This window comes from Rhineura floridana, chromosome 5 (assembly GCF_030035675.1).
Source record: "Rhineura floridana isolate rRhiFlo1 chromosome 5, rRhiFlo1.hap2, whole genome shotgun sequence".
Classification (NCBI taxonomy): domain Eukaryota; kingdom Metazoa; phylum Chordata; class Lepidosauria; order Squamata; family Rhineuridae; genus Rhineura; species Rhineura floridana.
The window spans coordinates 53096950-53118599 of NC_084484.1; the positions used below are offsets into that span (position 1 = coordinate 53096950).

General features: G+C 42.4%; 1 protein-coding gene across 1 annotated transcript in view; it reads right to left on the minus strand.

Moving 5' to 3' along the window:
- The window catches only part of SH3RF3 (SH3 domain containing ring finger 3), a 473231-nt gene that overhangs the window by 100461 nt on the left and 351120 nt on the right, over positions 1 to 21650 (minus strand). The window contains exon 4 of the mRNA XM_061626756.1: positions 7507 to 7860. Within this exon, the coding sequence (XP_061482740.1) occupies positions 7507 to 7860 (354 nt within the window). The remainder of the gene's footprint in view (positions 1 to 7506; positions 7861 to 21650) is intronic.

Consider the following 21650-nt stretch of genomic DNA (forward strand, 5'->3'; position numbering starts at 1 on the left):
TGCAGGCAGCCATACTTCATTATTTATGAGATGTATCTTTGGTCAGAAAAACCAGGGGATTTGGAGCAGGCTGACCTGTGACCTTTCTAAATAGAAAGGAAGAATAATTCATAAGGGGTGCAAATGGAGAGAAGATGAGCCATCTGAGGCCTAGGCAAGATTAGTGAGCCAACTGGGATTTCCCTCACTGTATACGGACTTCACTTGTGGAAAGCCCCTCTGCAAATCTAATAGCTAACCTCGCTGCTGCTTACCTTTATCATTGGTCTGCAGCCTAACCTAATACTCAATACAAATCAATTTAACTAACCTGCAAGAACACTCTGCATGACAGACACACACAATTTAGAAGACCATTTTTTATGTTTAATGTCTGTACTCAAGGTGCCAGCATCATATATATGCTAGATGAAAATTCTCTTGAAAGAAGCTATGTTTGTGATAGATTTCCCTGACTGTTTTGGTCAGAATCTGATGCTTGCTTCCAAGCTTTCAAGACAATGAAAAGGTTTTTAAGACCACCACTTATTTTCAAATACACTTAAAGCAGTACAAGAGTTCTATATGCTTATCATTAACTAACAAAAAACAGCTGAGATTCTACCACTTCAAAAAATGACAAAGTAAATCTAGCAGAAGTCGGAATCGACTTGAAGGCAGTACATTTACAATTTGGACAGTTAGCACAACAGTTATCTCCAAGTGCAGTTTCTGTAGGAGATTTTATAATATGCTGCAGTGATATGTGTTCATTGCTAAGCATGTAGGTTCATTGTATCAAAATATATTGATTTGCATATGGGAAAAAGAAGTCTTATATATGACCTGAAAACAAAAAAGCACGGATATAAGAAGTGGAAGGTGGACAGGCCACAACCAGAATGACCAAGGGGATGGAGTGACTCCCCTATGAGGACAGGTTGCAACATTTGGAGCTTTTTAATTTAGAGAAAAGGCCTGTCAGAGGTGACATGATAGAAGTGTATAAAATTATGCATGACATGGAGAAAGTGGATAGAGAAAAGGTTTTCTCCCTCTCACGCAACACTAGTACTTGTGGACATTTAATGAAGCTGAATGTTGGAAGATTCAGGACAGACAAAAGAAAATACTTCTTCATGCAACACATAGTTAAACGGTGGAATTCGCCCCCACAAGAGGCAGTGATGGCCACCAAATTCAGGAGGGGAGCGTGCTGTTGCGCTCAGGTCCTCCTTGCTGGCTTCCCATGGGCATCTGGTTGGCCACTGTGAGGATGCTGGACTAGATGGGCCAGCAGACCTTCTCATGTTCTTATGAAGAGTACAGACAGGTAGCACAGAACTGCAGGGATAGCATCAGGAAGGCTAAAGCTCAGAAATAGCTGAGGTTAGCGAGGGATGCTAACAGCTTTCTTTGGGTACATCTATAGTAAAAGACAGAGAGAGAAAATGGTGGTTCAGCTACTCAGTGAGGATGGCAAAATGGTAACAGCTGATAAAGAAAAGGCAGAAGTGCTTTGGGCTCAGTCTTCTCCCAAAAGAGGATCCATTACCCTCCTGGCAAACGTGAAGTACAAGTTGAAGGGGCAGGATTGCAGCTTGAGATTGACAGAAATACTTAATTACCTTGAAGGAGATTAAATCGCCAGGACCTGATGAACTGCATCCTAGAGTAGTGAACGAACTGGCTGGAGAACTCTTGGAATCACTGTCTATTATCTTTGCGAAATCATGGAGGATGGGTGAAGTGCCAGATGACTGGAGGAGGGCTAATGTCCCTATCTTCAAAAAGGGCAAAAAAGAAGAACCTGGAAACCACAGACCAGTCAGTTTGTCATCAATCCCTGGGAAAATTCTGGAGCAGATTATAAACCACTCAGTCTGTAAGGACCTTGAAAACAATGCAGTGATTACTAGAAGCCAACATGGGTTTGTCAAGAACAAATCCTGCCAGGCTAATTTTTCTTATTTTTTGATCAGGTAACCTTTCTGGTAGATTGAGGGAATGTTGTGGACATAATATAGCTTGACTTCAGCAAAGCTTGTGACAAAATGCCCTATGATATTCTAACTAGCAAGCTAGCTAAATGTGGGCTGGATGGAACAAGTATCAAGTGAACAGTTGGCTACAGAATCATACTCAAATAATGCTTATCAATGGTTCGTTCTCATACTGGGGTGAGGTAATGAGTGGGGTACTGTAGGGCTCAGTCCTGGGCTCATTGCTCTTCAACATTTTTATCAATGACTTGGATGAGGAAATGCAGGGAATGCTCATCGGATTTGCAGATGATACAAAATTGGGAGGGATAACTAATACCCTGGAAGACAGAAACAAAATTCAAACTGATCTTCACAGGCTGGAGTATTTGGTTGAAAACAACAGAATGAAATTTAACAGGGATAAGTGCAAACTTCTACACCTAGGAAAAATAAACCAAATGCACAGTTATAAGATGAAGAAGGATAGATACTTGGCCCAGCAATACTACATGCAAGAAGAATCTTGGAATTGTTGTTGATCACAAGCTGAATATGAACCAACAGTACAATGTGGCTGCAAAAAAGGCAAAAGCTATTTTAGGCTCCATTAACAGTAGCTTCCAAATCACATAAAGTACTAGTTCCCCTCTATTTGGCATTCGTTAGGCCTCATCTTGAGTACTGCATTCAGTTCTGGACAGTGAACTTTAAGAAGGATGCATACAAACTGGAACAGGTTCAGAGGAAGGCAAGGATAATCAGGGGACTTGAAATAAAGACCTATGAGGAGAGACTGAAAGAGAAGAGCCTTGAGAAGAGAAGACTGAGGGGAGATATTAGCACACTCTTCAAGTACTTGAAAGGTTGTCACACAGGAAAGGGCCAGGATCTCTTCCCGATAACCCCACAGTGGAGGATACAGAATAATGGGCTCAATTTACAGGAAGCTAGATTTTGGCTGAACATCAGGTGAAACTTCTTAACTGTTAGAGTGGTATAACAATGGAACCAATTACCTAGGGAGGCAATGGGCTCTCCAACGCTGGAGCATTAAAGAGGCAGCTGGACAACCACCTGTATGATTTGTCTCCTTACATGTATACAAAATCCTAATGCATTCATGTCTGTTAATTAAGAGATGACACATTGGATGACATTAGTATGAAACTATTAAAATAAATATTGTTATGTAAAAGATGTTCTCATCATTTCAACAATATTACTGGCTGTTTTTTATAGTTAATTCAGGCCATTAATGTTAGTTACTACATCACAAAATCACAGAATAGTAGAGTTGGAAGGGTCCTATAAGGTTATCCCCCTGTACAATGCAGGAATCCAACTTAAAGCATACCTGACAGGTGTACATGCTGATGTGAAATCTAATTTAGTAGTTGATGGATTATTGGACAGATAGACAACTGCATGCATTTTAGCATAGACAAAAATGCTGTGTTTCATTTTCTTTACAGATTCTGAAAATGTTTCATTTTTAATGAAGAAGCTAGCGTCATTATTTCAAATGTAAGTCTAAGGATAAGAGACACATAACTAGTACAGCTTCATCTATTGGGGGGGAAAAGGATCCTGTAGTAATTATCTGTACTTGATTCTATTCCATTAGTGAATACACAGCCTTGTAATCAAGTGACCATTAACCAAATCAATTTTCTCATGTTTTGATGGCTTCACAGGTTCTGGCACACAGTGGTCTAGTTCATATATAACGCTAAGCCGAACCATGGCTAAGCGTAAACGAGCATGTGTCCAGGTACTTACCAGGAAAAACTGTGGCCATGTCACTCCTCCCCAAGTCTTCCTGCTGCTGCACTGCCTGGAGCTAAGCCATGGTTTGGTTTACCACTACATCTGAACACTGGCTCATGGTTTGTCTCACACTTAACTATATCCAAGACTTGTTCTTAGCACACTGTCACCCAGAAGTCACTCAGATCCCATTGCCTTCCATCACTGTAACATCACTCACTATTCCACCCAGCTGTACTCTTAGCAAGTAAGACCCCATTCATGTATAATTCTGGCATAGTTGAACTTTCATTTCCATGGTGAGCACACACATTGCTGCATGTGTGAATGCGGGAATCATGTGGGTCTTTCTGACGCAGTTGGTCCTGTCCACATGGCTCCATGATTCGCATACCTGCATAGCAACATGATATCTTGCCACAGGAAAACAGTTCCTACACTGCTAGAGGTTGTTTGAAGATCTATGTTTCTAGTTTTGTGAAAGGGTCAGGAAGAGAACTACAGATCTCAGCCTCTCAGTAATCTGAAATTGAGGCCAAAGGTTGGTTAATGCAAACAAGAAGTGGACGATTCCCACTATGGGAAAATGTGAAGCAAATCTTTCAAATACATTGTAGGCTGACAGAAACATTACTGTTCACTGCACACTGCCAGGTTTTCATTATTCAAGAGCATATTTACTGAAAGGTGGCCAATGGCACTATAAATAAATATGCTATGCTAGTTACTATATATGTTGGGTATATGGCCAATTGCCAAACTGCTTATAACAGTATTCCAAATGTCCTTTAAATAACCTCATTAAAGCAGGCTTCCCAACCTGGTGCTACCCAGATGTTTTGTACTACAACCCATTAACTCCTGCCAGCATGGCCAATGGTCAGGAATGAGAGTTATAGTCCAAAATATAACTTAAAAGACACCAATGAGAGATCCATATGATCTACATCATTCCAAAGATGTGGGGCCACTACTGAAAAGGCCCATCTGGAGGACCTATCAATCTGATGTTTCTGAGATTTGTTAGGAGATCCTTGTTCCCCTCATAAAGCTACAATTCCTGAGTTCCTTGGGAAGAGGGATTGATTGTTAAAACACTCTGAGAACTGCAGTTCTGTGAGGGGCATACGGGTCTCCTAACAACTCTAATACGCATCATAAACTTCACTTCCCTAGATTCTTTGGGGGAAGCCATGCCTGTTTAAAATGGAATAATAGTGGAATAAATGTATGGTGTGAATGTGGCCCTAGTTAGATATCTGAAGGGCCTATATTAATTTATACGCTTAACTCAAGATGCATGTACTGATGGCTATTGTATACACAATATAAACTGAGGGTGGTTTAGTGTTATTATTATTAGTATTCATATATTATTTATTTTTCTTTATTTTATGTTTTATTGTTGTGCCTTTAAGCTTTTTATTTTATTTCACGTCATTATTTTTTTCTTTGTTTTCTTTTTCTTTCTTTCATTGTTAAATTTGCAAATAAAAAAATTAATAACAAAATTTTGGGAAGATCCCTCTAGTTATAGCCTATAAGGGGCTATCCCAGCTAGGTCAGTGTTCAGTCTTGAAGGTTCCCTGGTTGGGTTCATTACAGGCTGTTCCATTGGTCAGTCTTGGCCACACTCTCAGAGAATCCATTCGGTGGCTCCAGGATGAGGATTACTTTGTTCACTCCAACCCCCTTCCCACTTTCTAGGCTGTGTGCATACTAGTTGCCTACAGCAAAGCATTTTCATTGGCCACACCTGAAGGGGGAATGGGTTGACAGGCTGATCAATTTTGAAATCTCTTGGAAGCTGAATTTTTTAAAAAATGCACTTGGTTGATCCCACCAGGTTTTACAGTAAAACAAGGGGGGAGGGTTGACTAGTGTCAAGTGCCCCCGTTTTCAGAAGAGAGAGGTGGAAACGCACTGGAACCTGCAGAACAGTAAGTATGTCTCTATCCTAAGTTAGCTTGGCCCTATTCCTTCTCTGCTCCCTGAGTCAGACATTCCTTTCCTCCTTTTGTTGTTGTTTTTGTTTTGAGCTTCATTCAGTTAGGGTTCCTAGGGAATGCATCACTATGCATTTCCTTTCCCAGCCTATTTAAAAAAGCTTTACAAAGATTCAGAGACCTGCAAGGCTCATCTAGACACAGCTCCCCACCACAACCAACCCTAGGAACTTAGTCTGGTGCTAAGGACAATCTCTGGACTAAGCCCCTGCCTCTTTCTCTCAGCCTAACAGAAGCAATACTGGCACCTCTTTTTCCTCATTCACCTCCGGTCTGTTCCTACCTCAATCTGTCCCAGCTTGACTAAGCTGCTAGTCATATTTGAATGCTGCTTACTTAACCAATCCTTTTTTGCTCTGTAACCTGCAATAAACTACATTCTTTGATTCTAAGCTCTGGTATGCTGTCTGAGGACTAATTCTCCTATATATACTAGTACAAATGTGGCGGCAAGGCTGCTCACTGGGGCAGGGTATTGCCAACATGTCACCCTGCTGCTGGAAGAATTGCACTGGCTGCCTATTTGCTACTGGGCCAAGTTCAAGGTTCTAGTCTTGGTGTACAAAGCCCTATACAGCTTCGGACCAGGATACCTGAAAGACCGTCTTATCCCTTATATACCCAGTCGATCACTGCGCTCTTCAGGTAGGGGTCTCCTGCAGATACCACCTTATCAGGAGGTCAGTTCTGTACAACATAGGAAATGGACCTTTAGTGTGGCAGCACTTACCTTGTGGAATTCCCTACTCTTAAATATTAGACAGGCGCCGTCTCTGTTATATTTTCGGCTCCTATTGAAGACCTCCCTCTTTCAACAAGCCTTTTAAGTTGAGACCTTATCCCAGTCTGCGTATGTGTTAGAATTGCTTTTAAATATGTTTTTACTTTTTTAAAAACAATATGCTGTTAACCTTTTTTTAAAAAAGATGGCTTGAAAGCTTTTAAAAAAAGGTTTTTAAAGATGTTTTGTTTTAATGTATTTTAAAGTCTGTTTTTATGATGTTTTAAAGTGTTTTTAGTGCTTTTGTTTGCTGCCCTGGGCTCCAGCTGGGAGGAAGGGTGGTATATAAATCAAATAAATAATAAATACAAACTGTAACATGCTGTGGTGCACTGTGACTCTGAGCTAAAGATCTCATCACTTATGTCGGTTGAATACACATGTATATATGTGTATTTGTTTACTTATCATATTTATTCACCACCCTTCACCCAAAGATCCCAGGGCAGAAATACAGAAAATCAAAACAATAATATTAAAAACAACCAGCATAAATTATATACAAATAAAACAGCAGGAGCAACACAAATCCAGTCCAATGTATCTCACCCTTCCCCAAAAGCCTGAGCAAAGAGGTTCGTCTTCACCTGGCAACACAATGACAACAGCATCGTGGTGAGACACACTTCAGAGGGAAGGTCACTCCAGAGGCATGGGACCAGCACTGAGAAAGCCTGCCCATGGGTCCCCACCCCACAGATCTCACTGGGTGTGGGGACCACTAACAGGGCTTCCCTCACAGATTTTACACATGGGCAGGACAATGTAGGGAGAGATGTTTTCTCAGATACATATTTATTTACCATTAATTGGCATAAGCATGTAATTGAGGACATCTTATTGATGGATGATCAGGTAGTGACTATCTCTTAGGAATTTGTGCCACAACTCATCATCTATCTAGAAGTCAAATCACATGAAGAAGCTAGTGGTATCTGGTCTATCCCTTCTGTGGCTGAGCACCATGATTAATTTATCAATAATTTACCTGGACTGGAGTGCTGGATGAGAGATGAGTCACATCTCCAATTCTGGCAGCAGCACGGGGGTCACTTGAGCTGATCAGGACTGGGGCACTAATCTCCATGGAATGCCTGTTATTCATGGCCTGAGAAGATTTGTGTGTCATACTGAGAGCAGTGAAGGAGTGGCGCTTCTTGGCATTCTTCTTGCCATCAATATGCCTCTGAATGGCACTGACTGCTCCGGCACTGTTCAATGTACAGCACTGGGCTGTGTTCACTGCTAGGTTAGTGTCAGCTGGCAAAGAGACATCAGTGCCAGATGCAGCAGCTAGATTGGTCTTGTCCATCTCAATAAGCTGTTTAGCTGAGTCGTTGAGCTGAATGGAAATAAAACAGAAGGGAAGAGGTGGGCATTACAGAACTGTTTTGTCTGTAAGAATTCAAATTCTACACTCAGATGATAACTATTCCATCATTTGCTTTTACAAGACCTAAGAATAAACAATACAGTCCACCTTCCACATACTTAACGTTTGACAGAATGTTATGCTAAGAGGACATTGGGTGAAATTCAGTGCAGCCATTCTACTCATGGAATGACTTTTGTTCCAGTGGAGGGGTCTGCTAGTGTGAGAGAAGGGGAGGCAATTTTCTCTGATTCTGCCTTCTCCCTGCAGTCCCCCTCTGCCTCAATATCATCTTCCATGCTGTTCTTATCTCAGTGGATGCTTTTGCTGGATCAAAAGCTGTTCCACTAATGGCAGCATTACATTTCACCCCATTTTTAGCAGACTAAAACATAGGCTGTAAACACACTAGCCACCAGAGCAAAGTGTTTCCATTAACCACACCTGGAGGGGAAACAGGCTGATCTGCAGAAGAGTTGCAAAATCTCTTTGAAGCAGAGTTTAAAAAAATGTGCTTAAACTGCTCTCACCATATTTTACAACAAAAAAGGGTGGGGTTTGACTAGCGTCATGTGCCCCCGTTTTCAGAAGAGAGAGGTGGAGATGCACTGGAACTGGCAGAACAGCGAGTGTGTTTCTACCCATAGAGTGGGCAGTGGTGGTATTACTAAGTAAAATACTTTTTGTCTTATTTACAGATATGGCTGCAGCAAGTTATTCCCATGGACAAACACATGAAAGTAACACATGTAACTAGCCTACTGATGGCTCTGTGAAGTGCAAGAGTCTGGAATCCCATTGGCAATTCAGAGATCTGCTGAGGAGCCAAGTTCTATGAATTATTTGTTCATTCATAGTGGGGTCTTATACGCAGGCATGAGGGTGAAACTATAAGAAAGGGGGCATTACAAAGCTGTAACCCTCTGCAGTTCAGATTCTGTAATTACATTACACAAATGACATTTTCTTTAAGGCAAACCCCAAAAGTAAACAGAAGGCTATCATTCCCATTGTCTGGGACATGCCTAAGCTATTTAGTAGTCCTATCTTATTCTGGTCTTTTAGATGAGACAGCCATTTTGTGTTATGCCACACTCTCATGGCAGCAATTTTGTGACTGGCACCCATGGCACTTATGCAATATTCCATGTGTGCTCATTGGCACCAAAGGTTGGTGACCTTAGTACTTCTAAATTAAACTTGAAGAAGGCCATTTTGTGTTACTTTTTCCAGACACAGAATGAGCCTGACTTTTATGCATGATTGTATGCTAATAACTCAATGATTGCTCTCTTGAATGGTGCAAGGATGAGGAACATGTCAGAGAGTCACCAGTAGCGATGGGATCTGTTGGCTGGTGCTGCTTCAAAAGCACTGCTTCAACCTAACCGGTGTTATCAGAGTTCATTTTTTGCCCTCTGTTGCTGCTCTTATCAGTCCAGTTTTTTTCTCTCCCCAAAATATTGATATATCAATATTTTGAAGGAAATATCAATAAATGAAGGAAATATTGATATTTTGAAAGGAAATATTTATATTTTTAAAGGAAAGCAGTTTTGCCACCCCCTCCTCCTCCTCTTCCTCTGGGACTGGTCAGTTTTCAGGTTAGCATGCAAAGATTGGCCATTTTCCTTTTGGAAAGGAAAGGAGGAAAGCAGCTTTCAGGGCCCCTCCATCCCCCACCTCCTCCTCAGTTAAGCCTGGAGCCCTTAATGTAGGTGAGACACTCCAGTCTCTAAGTTTGCCTTTTAATCATTTAACACTACAGATATTAGAAGGCAAGGTTAAGAGTCATGCCCATGTTAAGGATTCTCTACAGACTCTCTAGGGCTAGGCTTGCCTTTTAATCTCCATTATAGGTTTGGCTTCCTTCCTCCCACTTGGAGCTTGGATTATTCGATTGGATTGGGGATGGCAGAGAGAGAGGGGGAGAAACGTGTACTGCTGTGCTGTGAATAAAATCAATAAAAGAACAAAATAATTGAGGAAATATTCAAGGGAAAAATCCGGTGTCAGTGAAAAGTTGCTGTAAGTTTGGAGCAAAGAGGATCGCTCCACAAAGATGGAGAATATGCAGACCAGTCTGGTGCAAAATCCAAATTCAGTGGAATTCTCACCCATCCCCAGCCACCAGCATATATTACCCTTTCTCAGAAGTCTGCATGTTAACTTGAGCGGACACATAAATCTGCATTCCTCCAAGTCAGATATGCTGGGTGCCTCACTATTTCTTCACACGCTGTGGATCCATATAGCTGACAGGTGAGAATGAACTGTACACTCTTGGTTTCCAGCTGTGGCCATGGAGGTGCCCTTAGAAAGAAATATACCTGCATCTCCTGAGTTATTTCTCATACTCCTGTAAATCTGCTAAAGCATCAAACATAAAGCACTGCAAACTGCTGTATGGCCATGCCTTAGGTTGCATGTGCCCTAGCCCAAATGGCAAATCAGATGCAGGGCCTTGCACAGCACGCCCTGTGAGCAGGCTGTACAACAGTTGCATCAATGCTAGCTATACTCCAGATGGGTGCACATATGGCATCACATTCTTGCAAATAGGAACTGAGTGCAGCACTGCAGAGATTTCTCCCTGATGTGCTAGTTTTCAGTTCTAAGGGGTCTTTTAGGTGGTAATGTAATCAAAAGAGTTATGGCCCACCTGTAGTCTGAAGTGGTACAGTCTATTCTACCACTCAGCATTCAACCACCTTAATCTACTCTATGAGTAGATCCAGTCTTAGTTGTGCAACATCTTTCTCTGCAATTTCCTGAGCTTCCATCCAGCCAAACAAACAATTTTCCCTTACTCACAGAAGGTGGGCTGCAAACTGTTTTTGTTCCCTAAGAAATTAAACATTTGGAGCTATCACATCAGCTCCGCCAACCAACAGCAGAGGCTATGATAAGCATAATACCACATAGACATTGTTGAGATGTATATATATCAGATTTGTACAATTTGTAACTCACTTAGCGAAACCCAGCCCATGCCTGTCAGACAACCCTTCTACTATTGTAAAAACCTTGTGGGCCACCACACATGACTGTGTAACTGCATTTGTCTTGTGGTATTTGTGTCATGTATTTACCTGCTGCAAAAGTCGTGAGCATTATCATTTTAAACAAACTTGACTGTGCATATGACTGAAAGCCTTCCTTTTCTTAGGAGATGTATTGTTATTATTTTTACCCTGACAATTTTACTTTTTCCACATTGCAAAAGTTTTCTAAAAGTGGTATTTAAATTACTTAGTATCTAAAAATACACATAAATCCTTCAGTTTTGTTCTAGCGGAAAGCTGCTCCCCCCCACCCCTGGCAAATAAACTTCTTTGGTATTAGTATAAACATATGTAATATGCTGGGGTGGAAAAAGCTGTGCCCCCCATACTCACTCCACTTGCTGAATACCCACCAGCTCCGCCTGAATTTGCTATGCTCCAATGGCTGGACTGAGTATAAATTCAGGCAGAGCAGAGGTGCAGCTGGGGCCAGGACAGAGCACTAGTTGGCTGGCTGGCTGTGTTGCTCATTGCTGGCTACCAAGACAGAATTCCTCCCTCAACTCCACTATGATCGCTTCCCACCCTCTGGGTTAAGGGGTTTGCCCCCCTCCCTTCTTGGCTGTACCCTTTGGAACCCTTGGCCTGAAGAAACCACCACCACCTCCATTACAGAGAGGGTGGCAAGGATTCCAAGTCTTGCCTAAATGGCTGCTGAATAGCTGATGTAGCCACCACTCAGTCCAGACCCCTTGCTGACTGCAGGAACCATAGGGAAGGTGCTGGGACAGGTGCTGCGGAAGCTTTTAGAACAGAGGAGGTGGTTGTGGATGTCCCACTGAGGGAGCCTGAGACCCCTGTGAGAACAGACATGGGCCCCAACAGTGGGTTTCACTGAGGAGAGGGAGTCCACCCCTCCCCCTCAGGTTTGACTTAACTTTTTGGCCCCCTGCACCTTTTTTCTCCTCAGGGAGAGGGATGCTGTAAGAGTTTAACCAATGAGGAAAGCAGTAGCTGCCACCTCCAGGGACAGTGTGATGACAATTTTGTCCTTGTCCCCTCACTGGGTCATCACCTTGCAGTAGTGAGTGGGCTTGCATGCTCCAATGAACCCTGTGAGCAATGCCGTTGGGAGTCATGTACTCCCAGCAGTGTCACCCATGGCAGTAATGTCAAGGGAGAGGAACCAGACAAAGAACAATCCAAGAAAGTCCTCAATGGCAGAAAAGGCAGAGGATAACAATGTGTAAGTTACAATGGCTGTGAAGGCGGATGAAGGCTGCAGCAGATAAAAGACTTCCAATCGTCATGGTATCCATGCTATTGGATCAAAGCCTTCTTCTGTCAAGATTGTGTGTTGATAGTCGTGCACCTATCTCCCCACATAAAACAAACTCACAGGCGTCTTCCAACTAAATCAAACCAAAGCAAAAGTCCCATGGCGATCGGTGAATGGCAATGAGGGCAGGACTGTGAAATCCAGAAGCCCCTAGTCATGGACCGGCACATTGATGGACAATACAGATAGTGAACATCCTGAACGCAGGACTGCCATCATTGCGAAGGAGTTGAGATGTTTTAATATTGACATAGCAGCACTCCAAGAAACTTGAAGAGCAGGAGAGGGACAACTGAAGGAAGAAAAAGGGAGTTGCACCTTCTTCTGGAAAGGACTGCCTGAACAAGAACGACAAATACATGGAGTAGGCTTTGCTATTAAAAATAATCTCGTGAAGCTCTTGTCAGAAGTTCCTATTGGCATTAATGAAAGACTCTCAACTCTCCGATTAAAATTTGCCAAAAACCAGCAGGCAACTATTCTAAGTGCTTATGCACCAACATTAGATGCTGATGAAGACATCAAGGAAAATTTTTATACCCAGCTGGACACCATCTTATCAGAGATACCAAAGGAGCATAAAATTATCCTCCTTGGCGATTCCAATGCAACAGTTGAGCGTGATTTTGATCTATGGCCAGAAACCATTGGGAAAGAAGGAGTTGGCAACAGCAACCTGAATGGAATTCTACTTCTGACTAAATGTGCAGAGCACAATCTTGTTATTACAAACACACTCTTTCACCAGAAAGATAAATTTAAAACATCATGGAAGCACCCTTGATCAAAGCACTGGCATCTCCTGAACTACGTAATTGTCCGTGCCAGAGATCACCGTGATGTACTCCTCACTAGGGCCTTGATGAGTGCTGATGAGTGCTGGACAGATCACTGATTAATTCGATCCACTATGGCCATTAATATTGTTCCTCAACGTAGGCTCCAAGGAAGAAAACCAAGGCATAAAATGAACATCCACGACCTTCAAGATCCTATTAAGTGAGCTTGCTTCCAAACAACTCTCAAGAAACATCTACCGACGGAACTCCCTGAAAACGTTGAGGAACACTGGATTAAACTGAAGACTTCCATTATTGCAGCATGTGAACAAACTATTGGATACCAAACTAAGAAACATCAGGACTGGTTTGATGAGAATGATAGTGAGATTGAACATATCATTGACAAGAAAAGGAAAGCCTTCCAGATATGGCAAAAAGACATTAACTGTGATGCTAAGAAAAAAAATCTATGCCAGTGCAAAGGCTGAGGTCCAAACAAGAACTAGAGAACTTAAGAACACCTGGTGGATAAAGAAAGCTCAGGAAATCCAGCACTTTGCAGATGCTCATGATGCACGGGGCTTTTTTAATGCCACAAAGGCCATCTACGGACCAACAGATTATGGTACAAATCCCTTACATTCTATAGATGATACCAAACTTCTAAAGGACAAAGTGGCTATTGCACTGCGTTGGAAAGAGCATTACCACGACCTCCTTAATCGTAACTCTATTGCGGCTGATGAGGTCTTCTCGCAAATCGCACAACAACAAATTAGAGATGAGCTTGCAGTATCCCCAACTTCATAAACTCATCGAAAAAATCTGGATGAGGGAGATCCCGGAAGACTTTAGGGATGCCATAATTATCACCCTTTTTAAGAAGGGTGATAGAACAGATTGTGGGAACTATTGAGGTATCTCTCTTCTTGCTACCACAGGTAAAATCCTTGCAGGGATCTTCGCAAATCACCTCCTCCTGATCTCAGAGGATGTCCTCCCTGAATCTCAAAACGGTTTCCGCCCTTCCAGGGGGACAGTGGACATGATCTCACTGCACGACAGCTTCAAGAAAAATGCAGGGAGCAGAATCAACCTTTATATATGACATTTATTGATCTGACTAAGGCCTTTGATACTGTAAATTGAACTGCTCCCTGGACCATCCTTCTGAAAATTGGATGCCCTGATAGATTGGTGAATATTTTGCGACTCCTCCATGACAACATGATGGCAACAATTTTAGATAACAATGGCTCTCAAAGTGATCCATTCAAAGTGGGATCAGGCTTCAAACAGGGATGAGTCATTGCTCTGACCTTATTTGCTATTTTCATTGCCATGATTTACATCTTGTTGAGGGGAAACTTCCCACTGGCGTGGAAATCACATATCGAACAGATGGAAAGCTTTTCAATCTCAGTAGTCTGAAAGCAAAAAGTAAAGTAATTACAACCTCTGTCATAGAACTTCAATATGCCGATGACAATATAGTATCCGCACATTCACAGGAAGATCTTCAAACTATCCCAAATGTCTTTGCAGAAGCATATGAAAAGCTTGGCCTCTTGCTTAACATCAAAAAGACCAAAGTGCTTCATCAGCAAGTGCGAACCAATCCCTCTGTAGCACCATCAATCCAGCTTAATGGTGTGATGCTGGAGAATGTTGATCGACACTGAAATTCAGCATTGTCTGAGCTCTGCAAGTGCCACATTCTCCCGAATGAACCGTAGAGTGTTCGAGGATCAGGATATTCGCAGGGAGACCAAAATGCTTATTTACAAAGCCATTGTACTACCGACCTTACTGTATGCCTGTGAAACATGGACCATCTATAAACGCCACTCCCAACTTCTTGAAAGATTCCATCAACGCTGGCTCCGGAAAATTCTGCAAATTACTTGGGAAGATAGGCGGACTAATGTTAGCATATTGGAAGAAACAAAGACCACCAGTGTTGAAACAATGATCCTCCAACATCAACTTCACTGGACCGGCCATGTCGTTCGAATGCCTGATCACCGTCTTCCAAAGCAGCTACTTTACTCCCAACTTAAGGATGGAAAACGGAATATCAGTGGACAGCAAAAGAGATTTAAAGATGTTCTCAAATGTAATCTAAAAAATGTAACATAAGCATCGAGAACTGGGAAGCCTTGGCCCATGAGTGTCCCAATTGGAGATCGGCCATTATCAAAGGTGCTATGGACTTTGAAGACGCACGAGTACAGGGCGAAAGGGACAAACGAGATAAGCGGAAGGCACGTCAAGCAAATCCTCATCGTGACCATCTTCCATCTAGAAACCTATGTCCTCACTTTGGGAGGCTGTGGGGATCTAGAATTGGCCTCCACAGTCACTGATGCACCCACTGTTAAAGACCTTATCTTGGAAGACAATCTTACTTGGCCACGAGTGATCGCCAATGAATGAATTAATGAATGCCCCATTCTCATCTTTAGAACGTCAATCTAGCGTAAATAGTATAGAGTATACAGTACAGAGATATATAAAGATATATATAGAGAGAGAGATAGTATAGAGATATATAAAGATCCTGAACAAAAGAAAATAAAGCATCTCTTCAGGATCCAGCTCAATTCAATTTTCAAGGAAATGAAAAACCTGAAGATTGGCATACTCTAAAAAGGATTAAGCTGTGCCATGCTTAGAATTTTTTTTCTAAAATGTGGATTATATGTGCAGAGTAGATTCCATATTAACAATATTCAAACTTTGCTACAACAAGCTTCTCTAGTTCCATTGAACTAAATGTGACTTACGACTGGGTAAACATGCAAGAAAAAAAAAGAATAAGAATCTGTTATGTGGCTGCCCAGAAGGAAAGGCAAAGGTATCCAGGAGGGAGGGTACACTCTGCTCTGCACTGTGGTTCATACTCCCAGGAGTCCTTTGCAATACTTGTGAAGGCATCGCTTGTCACTTTCCTCCACTTGCTGCTACTTTCCTCTGGGAGATAACAGAATGGGAAGAGCAACACAAAAATAAGTACTCTCCTTGAAGCCCCTACTTCCTCTCTCACCTGGTACCCTTTAATTAGAGCCCTAAGTAATGCCTGGGCCAAAAAAGTCTATAAAGCCAGAACAGAGGGGAGAGACAGCAGTGGGAGGCAGAGAAAGAGAAACCCTGCCCTATTCCATTCCGCACTGAGCTCCACAAGTCCTGTGGTTGTCTTTAGCTGGAGGTGAGTCTTTTGTTCCTTACCAAAAAAAAGTGAGTAGAGGAAATGAAAGGACAAAAGCCTGTAGCCATAGCTTATCTGAGGCCAGAGTGAGAATTCTGCACCTTTGAATGGAAATAAATTCTTATCTTTTCTAGCAAACGCTTGTGTCTTCTTATAGAACCCTACCTTCTTCTTTGGGCATTATAGAGATAATTTTTTAAAAAAGATAGACAGATAAGCAGACTACAACCAAGTTCCTCAAACAGCCAGCTTCATAAATTCTTTACATAAGAGGTCCATTCAATGCTATGCGATCCATGAAATCACTGCCAATCTGAATGAATAAACTTAAACAACTTAAAACCAAGGAGGAAAAATGCTCCCATGTGCAGCTGCAAAATATAAGAAGTATTTTAAACTTCCAATCTATAAAATGTGCAACATTTTGACATGTCTATGATGCTCTATGCCAGGAATGGGAACCTGCAGTCTGAGGGCCTTCCCCTAATTTCATGTGGATGGGGAGCCAGGAGGGAGTCAATGAGAGTGCGAGGAGGAAAACATGGGGGGAAAGCCAAAACAGAGAGAGTGCTGGAAAGAGGAGGGAGGAAAAGGCCTTTTCAAGTGCTCAGTCTGGACTACTTAGAGTACACTCCTAATTCTTTCTTTTGAAGTTGGATCACCTGACCTCATGATGGCATCAGATGGCATCCTTTCTGTTTTGTTTGTATACTGGGGAACTTCCTCTTTGATTGGTTGGCATCAGGGGACTGACAGAGAGGCAGCCCTGCTCACCTGTCAAAGTGGCTCAGAGGAAATGGAGGAGTTTCTGACCTCTGCCTTTAAGCTAAGGATACCTAGCAACTTTATTTCTGTACAGCTTATAATAAACACATTTGGTTAATATTCAAAAACTGTGGCATCAAATGATGATAGTCAGCCCAGATCAAACACTACAAGAATTTATTTTGCTTGAATCAGTTGTCACATTCAGTTTCCAGCAATCCAATTCTGACCAATCAAGAGATGAAATAATAAGATGATTAGAGACACAGCTTGCACTTCTGTGCAGTAGTTTCTGTAACCATGGTGGCATGTTTTCCAAGGGACTCACCCATGAGAATTGATGGTGTGAGATGTTCTCCATGTGAATGCATACTTGGGAAGCATTGGAGGGACACAAAACTGAATAAATGATCCAGCCAAACATTATTGATCTCTTATTATCCATTTTAAATACTGAACATTTTTTCCTCTGAGTGGGGGTTGCACTGTAAAACAATGTCATTAAAATGCAGTTTAGTGTGAAATTGGGTTCTAGGAGCCACAGGTGCATGAGCAGGAAAGTGGGCTTCCCCATCTTCTGTAGTTTGTCCCAATTCAGAGATAGATTGCCTCTAGAGCATGCTGCACATTTTCTAGATTGGAAGTTTAAAATACTTAAAAGTACTTAAATACTTAAAATGCTTTTAAGTGCAGTGTGTGTTGAGATGTAATTCCCCATTCCATTGTCATCTGTGGCTATTGCCAAGTCTCTTCTGAGGTACAGCTATATGTATGGGGAATTACAATACACATTGCACTTAAAAGCACTGTATTTATTAAATATAAATATCAGTGTGTGCATTACAGAATCCCTGCCATAAAAGGTGCAAATGGGTGGCAGGAGTATAAGACTGCAGGTATGCACCAAGACTATTGTATGAGCATTTTAAAATGCTCTTTTTTCTGTGAGGTTTGCTTCAACGCCATTTAGCTAGAAGAAATAGTTACTGAAGTTCTGTGTAGCTTTTCACAAACCTCTTCTTCTCACATGTACCAATATAATACATACATAATGTGCTGACCTTTAAGGTGTCACAAAATCTCTGGCATTGTGTGTGTTTCTGCAATGCTTTGTAACAATCATCATCATCATAAAAGGTGCCTCTGAACATGTGTGGAGTTCTACATCTTCCTCATTTGAGTTACACAACAAAGCAATAGGGCTAAGTCCAAGGGGTTGCTCCAAGTAAGCTTAAACCCCTAACATCTCCCTTTTTGGGAAAACTTCCTGAAATTAAGCAGGATAGTATTAGGTAACTGTTCTTGCTGTCCCTTCTGCTTCTGAAACAGCCATTTTATGCTCTAATTCCCAGCCTTTCAGGTTTTTAGCCAATAAGTGAAGTCAGGGTTGTGATTGAGAAGGGATTTGTTGACCTCCCCCCCAGGCAAAAGCTAAACCCCATTTCAAGTTCTGAAAATAGTTTCCTTTTCCTGCTTGTCTCATATCAGGAATTCAGTAAATGTATAGCTCTCAGGAGCATAAAGAGTACTTTCTCTGTACAGGAAATGTGAATACATTGGGACTTGATTCTGAGTAAACATGCATAGAATTTCACTAGAACAGAAGATCACAGCTGAATCTTGGTAGGCATGCAAAGTAAACAATTTTAGTTATAATTATAATAAAAGGGTACATGCAGATTTTTTAATTACTTGCAAAAATGGCATATTATACATTTTATCTTCCAAATAATTTTTGAACAGAATTTTTTTAAAAGTGTGCATGCTGCAGCTTATGGTACCACACCAATGTGTTATACTTTTCTAATTAAGGAGTCAAACAAGTTTAAATTTTACTGGACTGGTGAAGATGGCAGTTTATTTATCTTATTCATAACCTGTTTTGAAAACCTTCCCAAAATGAAGCTTTTCTGGGAGTAAAGCTGCAATGCTAATTCCACATACCTGGGATTTCTTTGCTGCCTCTATTGTATCCGCAGAGTGCTGTCCCAGGAAGCTGTTCCAAGTGGTCCGAAGCCTGGTCGGTCCAGTCGCTCAGGAACCCTTGGAGCATTCAAAGGCTTCCTGTGACAAATTGGCAAGGCACTTTGCCGATAAAGTCGAACATCTGAAGAACTCGATTCCGTACGCTGTGGATGCAGTAGAGGATCCAGAGTTAACCAGTTGCAATCCGGTTCAGTGGGATCGGTTCCGGCCTCTTCCTTCTGAGGATGTGGACAAGGTACTTTCAACGGTGAAGCCTACCACCTGTCTGATTGATCCTTGCCCATCATGGTTCCTTATGAACTGCAAGGAGAAATTGGGCGAAGGGATCAGGGCGGTAGTAAATGCATCCTTGAAGAAGGGTGTAATGCCACCGGCCCTCAAGGAGGCAATTATAAAACCCATTCTAAAAAAGTCCTCCTTGGATCCCCAAGTTTTGAACAACTTTCGCCCCATTTCGAATTTGCCATTTTTGGGCAAGATCATTGAGCGAGTGGTGGCTAACCAGTTGTCAGCACACTTGGATGAAATGGATTATTTAGATCCATACCAATCGGGTTTCAGGACTGGGCATGGTACTGAAACAGCCTTGGTCGCTCTGGTAGATGATATGAGGAGGGCGCTAGACAGGGGAGAATCCACCTTTCTTATCCTCCTGGATCTCTCAGCGGCTTTTGATACCGTCGACCACAGTATCCTGTTAGATCGCCTGGAGGGATTAGGAATAGGAGGCACTGTTTTACAGTGGTTCCGTTTCTTTCTCTCTGACAGGCATCAACAGGTAGCATTGGGAGATGAGGTTTCAGACCCTTGGCCCCTCACTTGTGGTGTACCACAGGGTTCTATCCTCTCTCCCATGCTATTTAACATCTATGTAAAACCGCTGGGAGCTATCATCAGGGGTTTTGGGCTGCGATGTCACCAATATGCTGATGACACGCAGCTCTATCTCTCCTTTAAATCTTCACCGGAGTTGGCTGTAGAGACCTTGTCCAAGTGCCTGGAATCCGTGAGTGGGTGGATGGGAAGAAACAGGCTGAAGCTCAATCCTGATGAGACCGAGGTGCTACTTGTGGGTGACAGGGGAAGGTTGGGTGTTGCTGACCTGAATCTTAATGGGGTAAAATTGCCCCTGAAGGATCAGGTCCGCAGCCTTGGGGTTGTTCTTGATTCCAAGCTGTCCATGGAGGCTCAGATTTCAGCAGTGAGCCGGGCAGCTTGGTATCAACTACACCTCATACGGAGGTTGAAACCCTACCTTCCTATTCATCAGCTCCCACTGGTGGTACATGCCCTGGTTACCTCTCGTTTAGACTACTGCAATGCGCTCTACGTGGGGTTACCCTTGAAAACGGTCCGGAAACTACAACTGGTGCAGAATGCGGCGGCACGCCTGCTTACAAACAGCTGCCGCCGTGATCACATCACGCCGGTGTTATTTCATCTACATTGGCTTCCAGTTGTTTTCCGGGCCCAATTCAAGGTGTTGGTTTTAACCTTTAAATCCCTATACGGTCTCGGCCCAGTTTACCTGAAGGAGCACCTCCAGTACCACCAACTAAGCCGCCTGACCAGATCAGCCACACAGGGCCTTCTCTCCGTCCCACCAACGAAAACAGCTAGGTTGGTGGGGACTAGAGAGAGGGCATTCTCAGTGGCGGCCCCCACTCTCTGGAAATCCCTCCCGTTCAATCTTCGCCATGCCCCTTCCCTAGATACATTTCGCCGAGCCTTAAAAACATGGCTCTTTGGACAGGCCTTTGGGGTCCCCGGGGTGGGCTAATTTCTTTATATTGTTTTAAAATTGTCTATTGATGGCCCTGTACTGCTGCTTTTTAAAATGGTTATTGTTGACTGCGCTGTATTTTATTATGTATTGTATTATTATGTATTGTTGAATTTAATGTTGTACGTCGCCTAGAGTGGTTTCGGCCAGATAGGCGACCCAAAAATTAAATTTATTATTATTATTATTATAGGTGGATCTGTGGACAGAAGGCTTGGAAAAAATTACCTGTTAATGCAAAGGGGACTTCTTATGTGGGGCTCCTGGCCCCTGGAATCAGAATCATGGACACCTTTCCCAAGGGACTGATAAGAAATTATTGAAAGGCAGCCCCCAGTCATGAAATCCTGGACGCTTATAAAGATCTTAAAGCTCCAGGTGAGTCCTGGCTGCGAGATATCTTCCCCTTTTATGGGGCAGGGGGAAATCATCTAGATATTTTAAGGATTTGTACTCTGCTTGAGAACTTCATGAATGAAACTGCTGGTGCCCTAGCTATGGTTAACACTGAACTTCAACAAATCCGACAATTTGCCTTACAGAACTGCATAGCTTTAGACTACCTCCTAGCATCACAAGGAGTCTGCAGGTTTATGGTGCAGAAGACCACCCAAATGTTAACATCTGCTGAAGTGAAGCAAATGTACTTAGACCTTGATAGACAACGGATGAAGGAGAAGCAGGAGGTGTTATCTATCATGCAAATTTGGATGGGACTTGAAAATAGTCCCAAAGGGGGGAATGAGGAGGATTCTGACTGCCATTCCCTGCAAGCAGGTTTGTCACGTAAACAACAGTGAATAGCACTGCTGTAGTAAACTGAATATCTGCCAAGGATACTGATATTGCAGGAACGCATAGAGAAGGATGGCTGGTACAGGGGGCAGAACAT